The sequence below is a fragment of the Chrysemys picta genome, chromosome 2, assembly GCF_011386835.1.
Source record: "Chrysemys picta bellii isolate R12L10 chromosome 2, ASM1138683v2, whole genome shotgun sequence".
NCBI lineage: Eukaryota > Metazoa > Chordata > Testudines > Emydidae > Chrysemys > Chrysemys picta.
Window position 1 is genome coordinate 192,681,924 of NC_088792.1, and position 15,404 is coordinate 192,697,327.

Here is a 15,404-nt window from a genome sequence, read left to right on the forward strand (position 1 = left end):
CATGGAGTGTTTGCAGAATTGGACCCTGAAAATGCTACCTTAAATATATACTGACACAAAACAGTGTAAAGGAACACTTTATAGCTGCACCGAACTTTGAGATTAATTAAACAGGAAGAAATGTAAAGACAGATTGAAAGCCACAGGGCATGCAGGAGCAACAAACCCCCAAAATAATTAAACACAGCAAAATCACCTTTGCAGCTGGGTTTCTTTACTAAACTAGAAATTGGTTTTTTTTTATGTGACATGAATTCCAAAACCGAACTTTTAAAAAATGAATGACAAAAATCTAGATGTTGGGATTTCTTCTAATAGTTAAAAACAGTTATCTAACTGTTATTCTTTTAGAATATTATGCAAAGCTATAGTACTATGTATGTAACTGAATGATTGAAAATGACTCAATTAAGATAATTAAAGACTTTGTGCAATTATACGGTTATGCCCTTTTCACATAACAAAAAGGTTACAAAAAGAGTAATGTGCTACACCTTTTCTGCAGCATATACTGGGAGCAAATCTAATTTTTCTTAGACTGCCTGCAGCAGATATCAATTCAATCTTGGCATACTAAAGTAAAGAATGTTACATCATCCTTTTCAAGTCATTTGGGTTTTGTTTTGATTGTATGTTAGGAATATTCACATGCCTTTCAAACAAGCTGTGGGAGTATTTTTGTAACATCAAATTCTACTTTCTAGGGACTTTTATTTGAGGTTAATGTAGCCATTTTGATAAGTGGAGAATTAAGAGGCATGAGAATTTAGCTCTGTGTGAAATCACAAACTCGAAGCACAATGAAAGAGTCCATTACAACAAGGAACTAATCTTGCAGTCCTTAAACAAGCAAAACTCCCATTGATTCTAATTACCTGAACGAAGAAATATAGTATAGGACCATAAGTGTCTCTGCCCTGACTAGTTAATATAAGATAACACATTACAAGTGGGTATAACAAAGAAAAGGGGGTGATGGGAATGGAGCATGAGGGTAAAAGTGACAGGAACATATATTCACACAGATTAGTTACGTGCACAGCTTGATTGTTCTGGGTCAAAAAGATTTATTTTTTTCAAAATAAAGGGTATAAATAAAGGTGATATAATCAGTCCTGCTAGTACAGATATAAATTAAGACATTAATCTGAAAAGGCCATGATCTTGCTGGGAAAAAAATAGTAATTTAATTTACATGCTCAATAAATCTTATTACCTCTTTTTAGGAGCAGGGCCGGCTCTGGCTTTTTGGCCGCCCTAAGCAAAAAAAAAAAAAAAAAAAACGGGCGGCCAGAACGGCAAAGCGGAAAAAAAAAAAAAGCGCCTTATTGAGCCTTCTAGCTGATGTGGCCATTTATAATTGCCATAATGAATATTAATAATGCATGAAATAGAATAGTGAATTGTTACATAAATATTTATTCAATGTTTATGCAAAGGGAAACAATAACATGCACTTTTTTGCAGGGAACTATTTTTTAATACTACACACATTAAAAAGGAGGCTGTGTTATTTTTCTAAGAATTCTGCTCCATTATGCAGCATTAAGCATTTACAGCTGATTTGAACAAGTTAGGCTTTGCCTCAGATTTCCCTGAGGTACTGTGTGAAACTGCATTATAAAGTGAGGATTGTTGAGACCTGAACAGAAACTGACTCTTCAGACACTTGAAAATAAAAATGATATGTTGCTAAAAAGCAGCCAACTGGTCTATTACACTGTGAATGTCTGATAGTTTTCTTTAACACTGCCTGTCTTAAAAATTAATGATGCATATTTTTATTGTCACCTCATTATTGGTATGGTAATAAACATGGCGGATAGGAGTCTAGCTAAGAAGGCATGGATAAATATGTTCTTTATATATAAAGGAATCACCAGGTTCACCAGAAGAGCATCACCCACCCCACTCCCCACTGAATTTATACTGCTCTAGTGATTTACCTGACAGTATTACCATCCTATATTCTTCTTTTTAACAGTTTATAAGGCTGTTATAAAAATTCATCTGAAGTTGAAACATTGTGCATAAGATCTCATCACAGAAGCAGATTTTTTTGGGGTGGACAAATTTTGAAAAAGAAAATGAGTTTAGATATGTTTAAGTTACAAAGCAGAAAAAAAGTTTTCTGCTACGACACCTTTCAATGCTTTCGTAATTTAAAAACTGGATTTAATATTTTTAAAACTCCCATCAGCTAAACACTTCTTTACTCTACTTTAGCTTACAGGTTAATATCTATCTAATCTACACGTCGAGCTGGGGTGTGATTCCCAGCTCACGTACACGGACTTGTGCTAGCTCTCATCGAGCTAGTGCACTGAAAATAGTAGTGTAGCTGTGGTAGCACAGGCAGCAGTGAGTGGTGGCACAAGCCATCCCAAGTACATACCCATTGGCTCCAGGCATGCTTGTACGCGGGGGAGCCAGCTTGTGCTCCTGCTTGCTGCTACCCATTCTACTGAAGCTACACTTCAACCTTTAGCATGCTATCTCAGTGAGAGACGTGTATACCCCAGCTCAAAGTGTAGCTATAGCCGATATGTCTCTAACTAGAGAAGTAATGAAGATGTATATAGCTGATTTCAAGCTGGCTTGGATTGGTGCCCATGTATTTGGAGCCATGGATTTTCCATTACAGCAGTGCATTTACTCTACTTTTTTTTTTTAATTTGCAGAATTCTGATTCTATTGCTCTCCTTTTTTAAATTTAAAAAACCCCCTCAGTGGCAGAATAGCTAGTTAGTCATTTAAAACTGAAAACCAGCAGAACAAAGCAATGTGTGTATGTGGCCATAAGATAACACATGCCCTGAAGGAGATATGAGATTTGATGTAAAACTTGATACTTTTACTAGCCTACAAAGCATTTTCCCTCATGGGAACTCAAGCCTTGAAATCCTGAATCATAATTAAGAGGACAAGTCTTCTATTTTTTTTTAAATGCTGAGAACAATAGAGAGCCATCAACTGATAAGTGTTTGAATTTGTACAGATCATACAGGACTTTACACTACTGGTTGCAAACTTACAAGGAGAGACAGGGAACTTACAAACTGCACTGCAGGAAGGCAACACTATTCTTTATTTCTGATTTCCCTCTATACACCCACAGCACATTAAAATAGTTCTTTTTGCATGAGTGGAAACTTGCCTGACTTCTTCAAATTGGAAATACAGCAGCTTTAAAATATTCTATAAATATGTGGGTCCTGATGAAGTAAAAAATTACTGCTCCGATACTATGGCAATTGGTGTCATATAAGAACTTAAACAGATATCTGCATTCTTTTAGACTGTGCAAGCACAGAAAACTTTTTAGATAGCAGCTTCACAACTGGCTAACCTGTTCTTTATTATTCTGATTCAACAAAATACTTAAGCACATCTGTAACTTTTAGCATGTGGGCAGTGCCATTTGAGTTAGATGGAACTACTCACTATTTAAAGTTACACACATATTGTAAGTGTTTTTTTGGATCAGGGTCTATGCTTGCTAACACTCATGCTATGATATAAATGCACATTAGGGAAAAATAGATTTTCTGGACTAGTGCATTTGAACAGCAAGTTACTGTGTTAGAACCCAATCCTGCAAGCACTTAATCATATGACTGACTTGACTCATATGCATAGTCTCAGTGAACTCAAGAGGCCTATTCAGATAAATAAACATACTTACATGCAAAAGTACTTAGAGGATCAGATCTTTCGGTGAAAGGAGCTAACATATGTTTTAGTTAAATTACTACATTGGCATAACTCCCTCTGATTTAATACGTTAGCTGCATAGTAAATGTGCAAGACAGGACTTCTAAAGTATTTTTAAAATAGTTCATTTATTTAAATCACGGAATATGCTGTCATTAATTAGGGCAGCACAATTAAAGCCAATTAAGCTTTGACAGCCTGTCCCCTTAAATGAAAATGGGATTATGTCCCATGGATTCTGACATGGGAATCTAGGCTACAAAATGGAAATTATCCCTCATATATCAGCACTTACGTAATTTGGCAACCAGGAGTGACCAAAAGCTGCTGGCCAGCGTGAACTGTCTGTACTAAAACAGCATTTTACTTACTCTACATACTCTGAACATTTTTTAACATCTGTAATAAAATATGGTGTGTGTGTGTGTATTTTTGGACTTCTGTCTAGCTGTAATAAAATTAAAATTGTTCTTGAAGTTAACAGCTTGATTCTAGGAGCTGGGATTTCCTACTGCAACAAGAGAAGACACATTAAAGCCTAAACATCTTAATAATTTCTACATGTGAACAAACTTAACTGATCTTATATGTTGTTTTTCATATGCAATTGTTTTCTTTATTAATATTTTTACAAAAGTGAAAAATCTCCAAGAAAAAAAATCAGAACTCTCAAGAAACTATATTTGTCTCGAAAGCTCTTTTGGAACCATTCTGATCAATTGGGTAAACTGCGTAAGATTAGATTGTCCTGAGCCCTATAGCCATAGTGAAGGGAAGTAAGGACTCCCTGCATTAGGACTAGAGGTTGGGTGTGGTTCTGCATGGAGCACAGGGACTGCATAGCAGCTATTTCTCTTCTTCTCTCCAACACCCCCTACACCTCCCCAAGGAGGTGGAGGGAATGAGAAGTAGGCTAAGCCACGGTTCTGTGCTGTCCTTTCCCCAGAAACTGGCTGGATGCACAGGGGGAAGTAAGCTGCAACCTTTTTGTTGTGTCCTAATTAATTTAGGAGGCGGCTTCTGTATATAGTTTTAAAGTAAGATTCCACAGACCACTGGTTTAATTGTAGAGCTCACAGAACACAGCATACAGCTTCTGCCTTTGTAGCTAACTGAACTCTCTAGTCCAAACCAACACCTGGATTGGACTCCTGACCTGGCTACTATACTCGGTACTCTAAAAGACCAGCACGGATCATGGAATGGATTCGCCACAAACTACATTTTGTGCTGCTAGTGCTCCTTACTCAGGGCTGTGACCAAACTGTTAAAATTATCAATTTAAAAACAAATTGTTTACCCTGTAGTTTCCCAGGGCTCTGAAACAGCTATTCCAATATGTAATTTGACTGTTTTTTAAAACCAAGTATTAAGTACACAATCAAAGTTGGACTGGGTCTCCTCCCAATGAAATAAATGGCATAACTTCCATTGACTTCAATGGGAGAAAAACTGGGCTTCTTATGTAATTAAGCTGTCAAATTTCTGTAATGTATTAATTTTATTATTCTAATTATTTAAAGAATACCTATTGATTGTAAGTACTTAGAGGATAATTTGTAAAACTCTATTCCCCAACCCAGCAAGATACTTGAGCATGTGCTTAATTTTAAGCATGTGAGTAGTCACATTGGCTTACATTTGTGAACATCAAGAGGAAAACAGAACTATGAATAATAAGCATCATGGATCTATGAAGTTATCATGCCAGACAAACTAAATCACGTTTTTGATCTGCAAAATTAGTGGACAAAGTAAACGTAGTATATGTAATATATCTGAGCTTTATTAAAACATTTGATATAGTCCCCATGAAATATTACTTTAAATATGAATTCATATTGGCTTACACATAAGCATGGTCATAGTAATTGAAAACTGACTGAAGAACTGTAAAGAGAAGGCAATGAAAACTGGCAATTGTCAAGTTGGGGAGGTATCTAATGCTTTTTCAACTCTTAATTTCTTATGCCTTTGGATTATTTCAACCTGTTACCATTTGCCTGCTTGCCCAAGATGAATAAATCGTCGTATGGGCTAACTGAAACTGTCCCTTTAATATCTGGGGACTTGGCCACTATTCCTGTGTAGCTGCCATTTGGCTCTGACTGCAGTGGCCCTACTCTTCTAGTGGCTCTGTGTTCCAACAATCTTGATTAAAATTAAGTAGAGAAAGTCCTCTGCCCACCTGATGATGGCATGGCAGATGAAGGCATATAGAAGAAGAAACTGAGATGGCCTCTTGCAGCCCCACTCCATAATTGGGGGTGGGGGAGAAGGAAGTGAGACGCACATGGACGGCAGGTATCATAGGCTGGGGGAAGCTGAGTCTCCCCAAATAGCCAGGCGTGGCCCCACCCATGCTCTGCCCTCAGTCCCCCTTCTGCTTCCCACTCTTTGGGTGGCTCTTCCCATGCCATGGCCCCAGCTCAGGCTGGGGTTGTTGCTGGGGCTGCTCTGCCCTCCCAGAGCTCTGGGGCTGGCAGGGCTGGGGCCATACTGCCCGCACGGTGCTCTGGGGCTGGGGATGTTACCCTGGGGCGAGGGCCAGCAACCGTAGTGGGGAGCTCTGGCCTCTGGCGAGGGGGGCGGCGTGGAAGAGGTGGGGTTGGGGGCTAGCCTCCCTGAGCCAGCAGTTCACGCACCACTCAGCGTATTTCAGCACCTTCATACCCCAGGTAAAACAACAGCAGTAGCACTGTTTCTCCTATCCTTTTACATCCCATTCAATAGCATCTACATCATCCCCCATGTTCCCGTCCCCCCAAAGCAGCAACAGTTTTCTTCTCTTCAACATCACACACACAAACATATATTAACTAATACAGATGGGCTAATAGTTCTCCCCTTGCCCCCGGGCTGATAAATATTTATGACAACTTACCAATGGTGGATTATTCTATAATTTATTTTAAACTGAGCAAATTGGATCTACAATAACTTTTATTGGTCTGGATTCAGAGTAACATAATAGAACACACAAAATGAGAACATGCACTTTTTAAAATATAAAAAGAATTCAAAATAACCTCTAAGGCAATCAACTGGAATGTAAGTGCATGGAGACAAAGAACATTTATGGGGTAACAGCTCCCAGCAACTAAGTCAATTATAATAATAACTGATAATTTAGCAGAAAGGAAACGTAACCACTCTGCAGGCCATCTTGTCTAATTGTTTCACTACGGAAACTTACACTACCAAATGTCGTCAGAACTGTGTAGGGATGACTGTTCTGCAGTATCTGAAAAGTTCTTTTGCATTCTAATGTTCAGCAGTCACGAATGTGATTTCGCTTCCAGTTCTGTGGACTTACTTGGGCCCTAGTTTTTTAATTTGTGTATAAGTCAGATTCTGTTCAAGTGCCCAGTTACCTTTGGGAACTGTCATAGATAAATTGAAACTATGTTGATGACTCTTTATCATTAAAAAAGAAAAAAAATGAGGTGGAAAACAAACAAGGAAACAAACAAACAAACTTTCTTATGGTTCTGGCAGAAAAGTTCCTCTCCATACGATGAGACAAATGCCAACGATGACATCTGTTCTGTCCTGTGCCTAAACAAATTAAAATGCCGATTAAACAGAATCCTCACAAAATCCAAAATATCGTTAAGAAAAAACACCACGCTGACAAAGCTATACTAAAATGATATATACCAAAATGTTCACATTAGAGTCCAACAGAATCAGTCCCAAGGTGAAAGAGTGTGTTCACCTCACGTAAATGTTGAGCTGCAATGCCTCAAAAAGTTATAGGAGCTAGCACTGTGACACTAGTTTCTTATTTTCTTCTATTTCATACACAAGTGTTCAAAGTATTAAAAAGCATATTGGGGGAGACAGAATGTAATAATCCATACAGTAAAAACCCATACAGTATCTCATCTTAGTTACATTTATTTTGATACAATTACACAAATGTCTCTGGCAGATATCCATCTCTCTTGTGATTTGCTGGAGAAGGCTATCAACAACTGGACTTAGATAAATATTTTACATAGTGAGGTTCATTCCAAAGAAGTGAAACTCATTAGAAACCATGAGAGTTAAGGATTCTGGCATCAAACACAGAATCTGATTAGTCCCCCAAGAAAGATAATGGTGATTTCATTTCAAGCCATTATCTAGACAAAGAGAATAACTTATTTAGCATTTTTAAGTTTTAGTAAAGAAGGAAAGAGGCCTGGGGGATTGGACAAAGAACAAAAAATAATTGTCACAAGGATTGTGACTTTAAACTGACAAATGGTTTGGGAGAAAGCTTAAATGTGCAAACAGGTATTTTAATACTTAATCTCTGAAAGTGACAAGTTTTAGATAAAAATAATGGGATTTCCCCCCTATATAATTAACTAAATGTCCAAATCCATTTTTGAGGCTCATTAACTTGAACTGTCAAGAGGGGAAATTTGAACAGTGACTCAGTTATATTGAAAGGTATTTAATGTTCATTTTTTATCATCTTGTACCAGGTACCACTGACACTAAAGAAAACAGAGCAGAGATCACAAAGCCCATTTGTGACCCTAGACACCTCCGTATTCACACCCTACATGCTTCTGTAACAATGTCTGTACAAATATGAAAGCTAATAATACACTGGTTATTAATATCATTGTAAAATGCATGTGTTAGTTCCATGTGTGAAGTTATGAATTCCCTCTATATGCTGTTACTAAAATGTGTTTGATCCAGATAAGTCTGGGAAGTGGGTAAACAGGTTTTTTCCACACACAGAAAAGCCCAGAGCTTCCATCCAGGTGTAACCACAGACAATTGGCAATCACAGTCAAGTGGCCATTCATTGGCATATCGGAGGCTGCAGGGACAGATCAATGCACATTCTAGAAAGCACCAGTGGGGAAGAAACCAGCAGGAAACCTTCTCCATCAGATGCCATGGCACCTTTCCTCACAGAAGGGAAACTAAATTTTGAGTAGGGTACATTTCAAAAGTTTGCTGGACTATAAAAGAGATGGGCACAGAACCCCAAGTTATCTTTCACTTAGGAAGACAAGGGAAACCAGCACCTTGTTTGGTGCTGGACATTCATAGCACCTGTATAAAGGTTCCGGTTGACCCCACGTCCCCTCGGTTCTTTTTTCGGCCAACACCAAAAGAGGGTAGGAGGGGGTCGTGCATGGGCGGTAGGTATAAGAGGCTTGGGGAGGCTAAGCCTCCCAAAATGGGGCAAGAAATGCCAGATGCGGCACACTTCCCTTTGGAGGTGCACTGGCCTGCTGCCTTTGGAGCACAGCTGCCTGAAGCTCCTGAAAAGTGGGTGTGCCACTGGCGCCCGGACTGTGGCCCCGCCTATGCTCCACCCTGAGGCCCAGCTCCCCCTCGGCCTCTTCCCCCATGGCCCTGCCTGCGCTGCACCTCTATTCCCCGAGGTCCAGGTCAGACGGTGCCCAATAGGAAGGAGGCAACCTTTTCTTGGAGGCCACCAAGTAATAGCATCTCAAATGGGGTCCTGGCATCAGGGACAATCCCCACAGGTTCTAAAAGGGCCCCTGCATTGGCATAGGCTTGTGATTACTCAGCCAAGCACTTGATGGCACTCCCATGCCAGGGTCCACAGAGGGGTAGGGATGACTGGAGGGATAATGAGGGCGACTCCTCGAATGAGAGGAGTGTGACCCAACTGCCGAATCCGATGATGAGCCCTCCTTCTCCAGGGACCATGGAAGTGCAGTTCCTACCAGTGCTGGAGATCAGTGCTGGAGAGGGGAGGCTTGTGCCAGGGCCAGCAAGGACAGTTTCCCTGTAGACAGTACCACCGAATCCAGAACCAGACAGCAGCTGGAGGCTACATGCTCCCTCCTGCCCATCAATGCTGCCACCGCCTCTTGTACTGCCAGTGACAGCAGTACTGAGAATACCAGCAGGTCTCTGGAGCAGATGGCACCGTGTTGGTGCTGCGCTGTCCTTCCAATGCTGACAGCGCATCCGGGATTGAAGTCAACAGTGCATGCGTACGTGCTGTAGTCAATAGTGCTACCTGTGATGCTGAGGCAGAGGAGTGGTCTGACTTAGCTCACACTCTACTCTGTTCCCCATGCCTGGACTTCCTTGGAGTTGGGGAACATCCCATCTTGGCCAGCTGCTTCTTATGCTTCTTTCTTGGCACCAGGGATTGCAAACGGTGCCGGGAATCCTGAATGGTGGAAGGAGCACTCTGCACTGATGCTGAGATACTCAGTTCCTAGTCCGACTGGCTTGGCTTGGAGGAAGATCTGACTGCTACTTCCACAAATAGGAATTTTAACCTGGCCTCCCAGTCATTTTTTGTACAAGATTTAAACTCACAGGAGATCTGACAGTGATCTCCAATGTGAGCCTCACCCAAGCACTTTAGGCAAATAGAATGCAGGTTGCTTAAAGCCCAGTGACCGAGACATGTCTCGGTACTGTGAACGGATGAAATGCCACTGACAGAGAAGTGCCAACTAACTATCTAACTAAACTAACAATTATTTACACTCTAAGTATATACAATATGAAGAAATGAAGACAAACGAAGACCACTGAGAACAGCTTGCCGTAGCAAGGAGAGCAGTTCCACCGATCGTCCTGGGCGGTAAGAAGAAACCGAGGGGCGTAGGATTGGTCTGGCCCCTTATACTAGTGGTGTGAGCACATGGCTCTAAAGGGCACCAGAACCAACCTAATGAGTACAACTGAGGGAAAAATTTCCGGTGATTGAGCTTGGTGTGCGCAAACACCTACAGTGGAATGAACATTTGCAAGCACTGAAAGAAGAAAGCATATTTTACTTTTACTTGCTTGTAGACATTTTTGCCTTTATCCTTTGTACTTAAACTCATTTAAAACCTCTCGCTTTTTGTTAATAAACTTGTTTTACTTTTTCAGAGGTTCTCAAACTGGGGGGGGGGGGGGGGGAGGGCACAGAATGTATTGTGGGGTGTGTGAGAAGCATTAGGGAAAAAAACTTACTGCGCACATTTTACCCACAGCAATGAATAGCTAGCAAAGATGTTTCCTCCAGACATATCAGGTCCTCCTTCTCTTTATTTATCTGCTGCTAACTCTTGGTGTGGAAAAGTCATTTGTGTGACACTGCAGCTGTTGAGCGCTTTGGGATGGACCATGCATTTACTGTGTCATACATTTACAGATGGTGATGTACATTTCACTGTAGATGGTGCTGTGCATTTTGATAGATTTTTGTTACACTTGCATACCATTATACAAAGTCGTTGCCATCTGTACGTTAATCTCTTTGCTATGACGTAACATGCACATTTAATTGTAAGCATTGACCACAATCACAGTTTTGTTTTTGCTCTTATTACTATGGATCATTGATTCTCTTTGAATCAATGCCTTACTGTTTTTAGAGTAGCAGCCGTGTTAGTCTGTATCTGCAAAAAGAACAGGAGTACTTGTGGCACCTTAGTCTCTAAGGGGCCACAAGTACTCCTGTTCTTTTTACTGTTTTTAATATTTAGTGAAATTGCATGTTGATTTTTTTATCAGTATATGAACTTGTGTGGTGAGTGGAGGGCATAAACTATTATAAACACAAAAAGGGGTGTGTTCAAATAAGTTTGAGAACCACAGTTTGAGTACTGTGTTGACTTGAAGTGATTATTAACTTCAGTTAAAGCAACAAACTTCTGTGCTTTTGTCTCTTTAAAGGAGGAATGGAACTTATTACTCCTCTAAATGTTCCAGGAGAGGGCTGGACAGATAGTTTTTGGGAAATTTGGGAGTGGGGGTGTGTTGGGATCACTTAACTAATAGTATCAAAGGCTGGGAGAGACCAGAAGGTGACTGTGGTGTAACAAGCAGGCTGCTGTAGTCAGAATTGCTGAACCATGGCTGCTCAACACAGATACTCAGTGCATGCTTGTATGCTAGCTGGGAACATCCAGACATGGAGTGACAGCAGCAGAGCATTTTAAGGCACTCAGGGTTAGGACAAGTGGTGACACAACCTCTCACTGGTCTGAATTGCACCTCAGAATGTAACACCATTAGAGCTGCAATCCTTAATTTTAATCCTCTTCTGAGGATTCAAACTCCAAAGAACACAAAACAAAAGTTCAATTTACAAAAGAGAACTACACAGTCAACTTACAAACAAATGTCACTATTTCTGCTCCAATATTAGTTTGAATTCTATTTATGCAGTCAACATCTATAATGTTCTAATTACAATTTCTCATTATGTAAAACGAGAATAAAGAAGTTCTGTGCTCTTGTACAACTATGGTTGATGGGTATCTATATTCATTTTTATTTTACTCTGTAGATCTGTTTTGAGTGCATATTTAATAAATGATTAACAGTCCCACATAAAGGTTACAACCAGTTGTTGTGTTGCTGTATGGAGGATTGCTGGTTGTGGAACAGCATTGTACTCAGGCTCACTAGACCAGAGGAGACCAGGTAGGGTGGTGGCACACTTGGCTGTACAGAAAAGTGGGAGAAGGGAGATGAAGAAACCACTCTTCAGCACCTTGTAATGGTCAATTGTATGGGACTTTTTTTCCTGTTAGTTGGATTAAACCTTGTCATTATGGGTTGAATATAACAGCTGCAGTTGTGAGAGACAGTTAAGAAACCTCCCACCTAAAACCATGGCATATGTGAGTTCACCAGGAATTTGAACAATGGAGGTGGAGGGCTTTTGCTGGGCACTGTTTGGATAGAGGTGTGTATGTGTGTGAGGGAAAAGCAGGACAGAGGCAGTCAGAAAGCCAAGCAGACAGTAACAGAAGTGCTGGTAATGGGGCCCCGAGAGAAGCCTAGACAAAAGTTTTGGATCGGCGTGCAGACTGAAAGAGGTCTGGATCTGTGAGCAAGGACCCTGTTGCCTACTGTTTGATACCTTCTGTGGTCCGGTAAACAGAACTTTTTTGTCTTTGTAAATAAACAAGATTGCCTAAATGAAATACCTGACTCTCACCAATTTCTCCTAATTGGAACCAGATTGACCAAGTCTCCTGGTGTGTAACAAAAAATAAATGTAACAATGTAGCTCCCGCAATGTAGAAAGGGGAACTCAGGACAGGTCATCTGGTGGTACCACGGCCAGGAACGGGTCATTGCAGGAGAATACACAGGCAAGGCTCTGCCTGCATGCTGTGGCTAGACAGCGTCAGTTGTCACTGGAATTTGAGGTCACTGGTACTGACATCTGGGATCACATAGCTCAACACTAAGTGACTCCACTGACACATACCCTGTAAAACTGGAATGATGCTGTCTTGCTATTGGCTGAGGTAGGAATTGTGGCTGTATGAGAGAGAGATTGACAGCCCAAGAGGACTGGAGCTGGGGAATGCAGGGCGCACTGGGGGGCGGAGGTATCTGATGCCTTCCCCTGCCGCAGGCTCAGTGTTGGGCAAAGAGGGAGAAGGGACTTGGGCTGGGCCTGGGAGGAAAAGGTGAGAAAGGAGAGTGAAGCTGGGTTTGACTCAGATTTGGAGGGCGTATGTCTTCTGGACTGGAGTCAGAACTAGGTGGGGAGGGACATTGATGGGCTGGGGTCTCAGTTCATTGTGACACTGAGATTTGGTCAGCTATTATAATCAGTTTGGGGGACTTCCTCCTCCTCCCTCTCCCAGTTTTCAAACCAGAAACATATCTGTGATTTTCTGTGATAGATTCTGGAGGTTATGGACCTTGGTTCCTATTCAGCAGAAAAACTATCCCCTTTCTGTAAGGAAATTGTAAATAAAAATGTTTATATAGTGATAAGTTGTGAAGCCAACCTCCTCCTGCAGACAACAATTATTTTATTTTAAAAACATCTCATCCCAATATATTGCCCCATGGTAAACTTTAAAGGCTCAGGAGTAAATCTCAAGAGAACAAATGTCACATGCAAACAAGCATTAGTAAGTGCTGAATATGGATGCAACACTGGCACAACAACAGGACAGTACACTATAAAAAGAAGTTGTAGACCAAGACTTCTTAGTGCCAGACACTCTGGCATCACTACACTGATCAGGATTAGTTTGGCAATAGGCTTCTTTAGGCAGCTCCCAGCACTGAGGAAGAACCCACACTAACAGGATCTTTAGAAAAATCATTATATTTTAAACAATTTGGGACAAAGATTGTCTCTTTTTGTGTGTTTATACAGCACTTATCACAATGTGGCCCTGATCCTGCTTGGGAAAGCTGGGCCCTACTAGTACACACATAATAAAAAGCTGAAATCAACTTCAGTACAAAGTTTTGACAATGCTAATCTCACATCTCCAGCCCTGATCCCCCTCCCGCCCTCCTACACCCCAACTCCTCATCCCCAGCTCCACCCCAGATCCTGCACCCCCAACCAGAGCCCTCACCCCATCACACAGCCCAACCCCAATTTTGTGAGCATTCATGGCCTGCCATACAATTCTATTCCTTGATGTGGCCCTCAGGCCAAAAAGTTTCCCCACCCCTGGTGTAAGGCAATCTCTGTACAGACAGTTTATAAAGTAATTGTGATCCTTAAGAATGGAGATAACACATATAGCATTAAAAGAAGAATCTTTCAGGTTTGTAACACAGACATACCTGATTTTTCTTTCTACGATCCTCTACATTCACATTCTAGATAGCAGGCTTACTTGTTTTGGATTTCTTTGACTTTGAATAACCTCCACCTTCTTCCTGCTAACAAGTAATAAAGCAAGTTAAATTAATGCACTCAGTGCTGAGTAACACTAAGCCAACAGCTAAACTAACAATTGTCATGTCTGCATATAAGAAATTTTGATTGAACAGTACAGGAAACAGAAAATAAGCATACATTTCATAGATCAATTAAACAATGTTTAAAATGTGTGGATAATGTACCGTATGTAACAGAAGATTAAATTAAAACCAAAACTGCTGAAAAGCAACTAGTGACTTTTGAGTGCCCAACTTCAGATACCTTAAAGGGGCCTAATTTTCAGAGGATGGGTGCTTAGGTTAAAAGTGATTTCTCAGGGATACACATGTTGCCATGGATTGAGGGCATATTAAGTGCACTCAGCCACTATGAATTAATGAAATAGAACACCACATAGTTAAGGGTTAATTTGGAGACAGGCTTTCAGAAGCAAGGTCATAACTACTGGCAGTTTTGCTACTCAGAATGGGAGGGGGGAAGGAAAAGTAAATAACTAAGAATGAAAGAAAATATGTGGATGGACAACCTAGAGTCTAGATGCCTCAGCTATTAAAAGTTTATTGAAAGTTAGGAAAAGCGATGATCCAGTAAGGGTCATTATGACCTCTGTGTTTTGTCGAAGTTAGTTACAAAAAATTTAGATAATAGAGTGTACTTGGGAGCAGTCCTCTGGAGCTATTCCAGGAGAGACATTTTTTCCTGACATCTTTACTCCCCAGCAGGGAGGCGTTTGGCCAGCGCTGACTTGTCATTGATTACTCAATAACGTCTCAGAATATAGGTAAATATCTGAGATGTTCTAAACCTATTGCTTATGTCTGTGTGTGCTTAACTCTAATAAACTACTTAGACAAGAGCACGCTTACTTGTATTTAATCCTTGATCAGACAGAATAACTGTGTTCCTATCGATTTATTTCTGACATTGCATGGAGTGAAATAGTTAAGTTACCAGTGTTGGGGGTTCTGAAAACCCTGGGTAACACACAATAGGACCAGTGGTTAATATACTTACAATTTTTCCACTTTTTCCAGATAATTAATAA

The 15,404-nt window shown here is 40.6% G+C and overlaps 2 protein-coding genes across 5 annotated transcripts in view; one reads left to right on the forward strand and one right to left on the reverse strand.

The window, feature by feature from the left end:
• The window catches only part of DIPK1C (divergent protein kinase domain 1C), a 43,819-nt gene extending 39,627 nt beyond the window's left edge, over window positions 1–4,192 (forward strand). For all 4 annotated transcript variants that reach the window (XM_065585160.1, XM_065585161.1, XM_024102102.3 and 1 more), the window contains exon 4: window positions 1–4,192. This exon is cut by the window's left edge. The gene's annotated coding sequence lies outside the window, so the exon portion shown is untranslated.
• Window positions 4,193–10,983: 6,791 nt separating this feature from the next.
• C2H18orf63 (chromosome 2 C18orf63 homolog) overlaps window positions 10,984–15,404 on the reverse strand; it is a 29,555-nt gene continuing 25,134 nt past the window's right edge. Inside the window, exons 15-16 of the mRNA XM_065582467.1 lie at window positions 14,313–14,358; window positions 10,984–11,048 (exon numbers count right to left, since the gene is read on the reverse strand). Of these exons, the coding sequence (XP_065438539.1) occupies window positions 10,984–11,048; window positions 14,313–14,358 (111 nt within the window). The remainder of the gene's footprint in view (window positions 11,049–14,312; window positions 14,359–15,404) is intronic.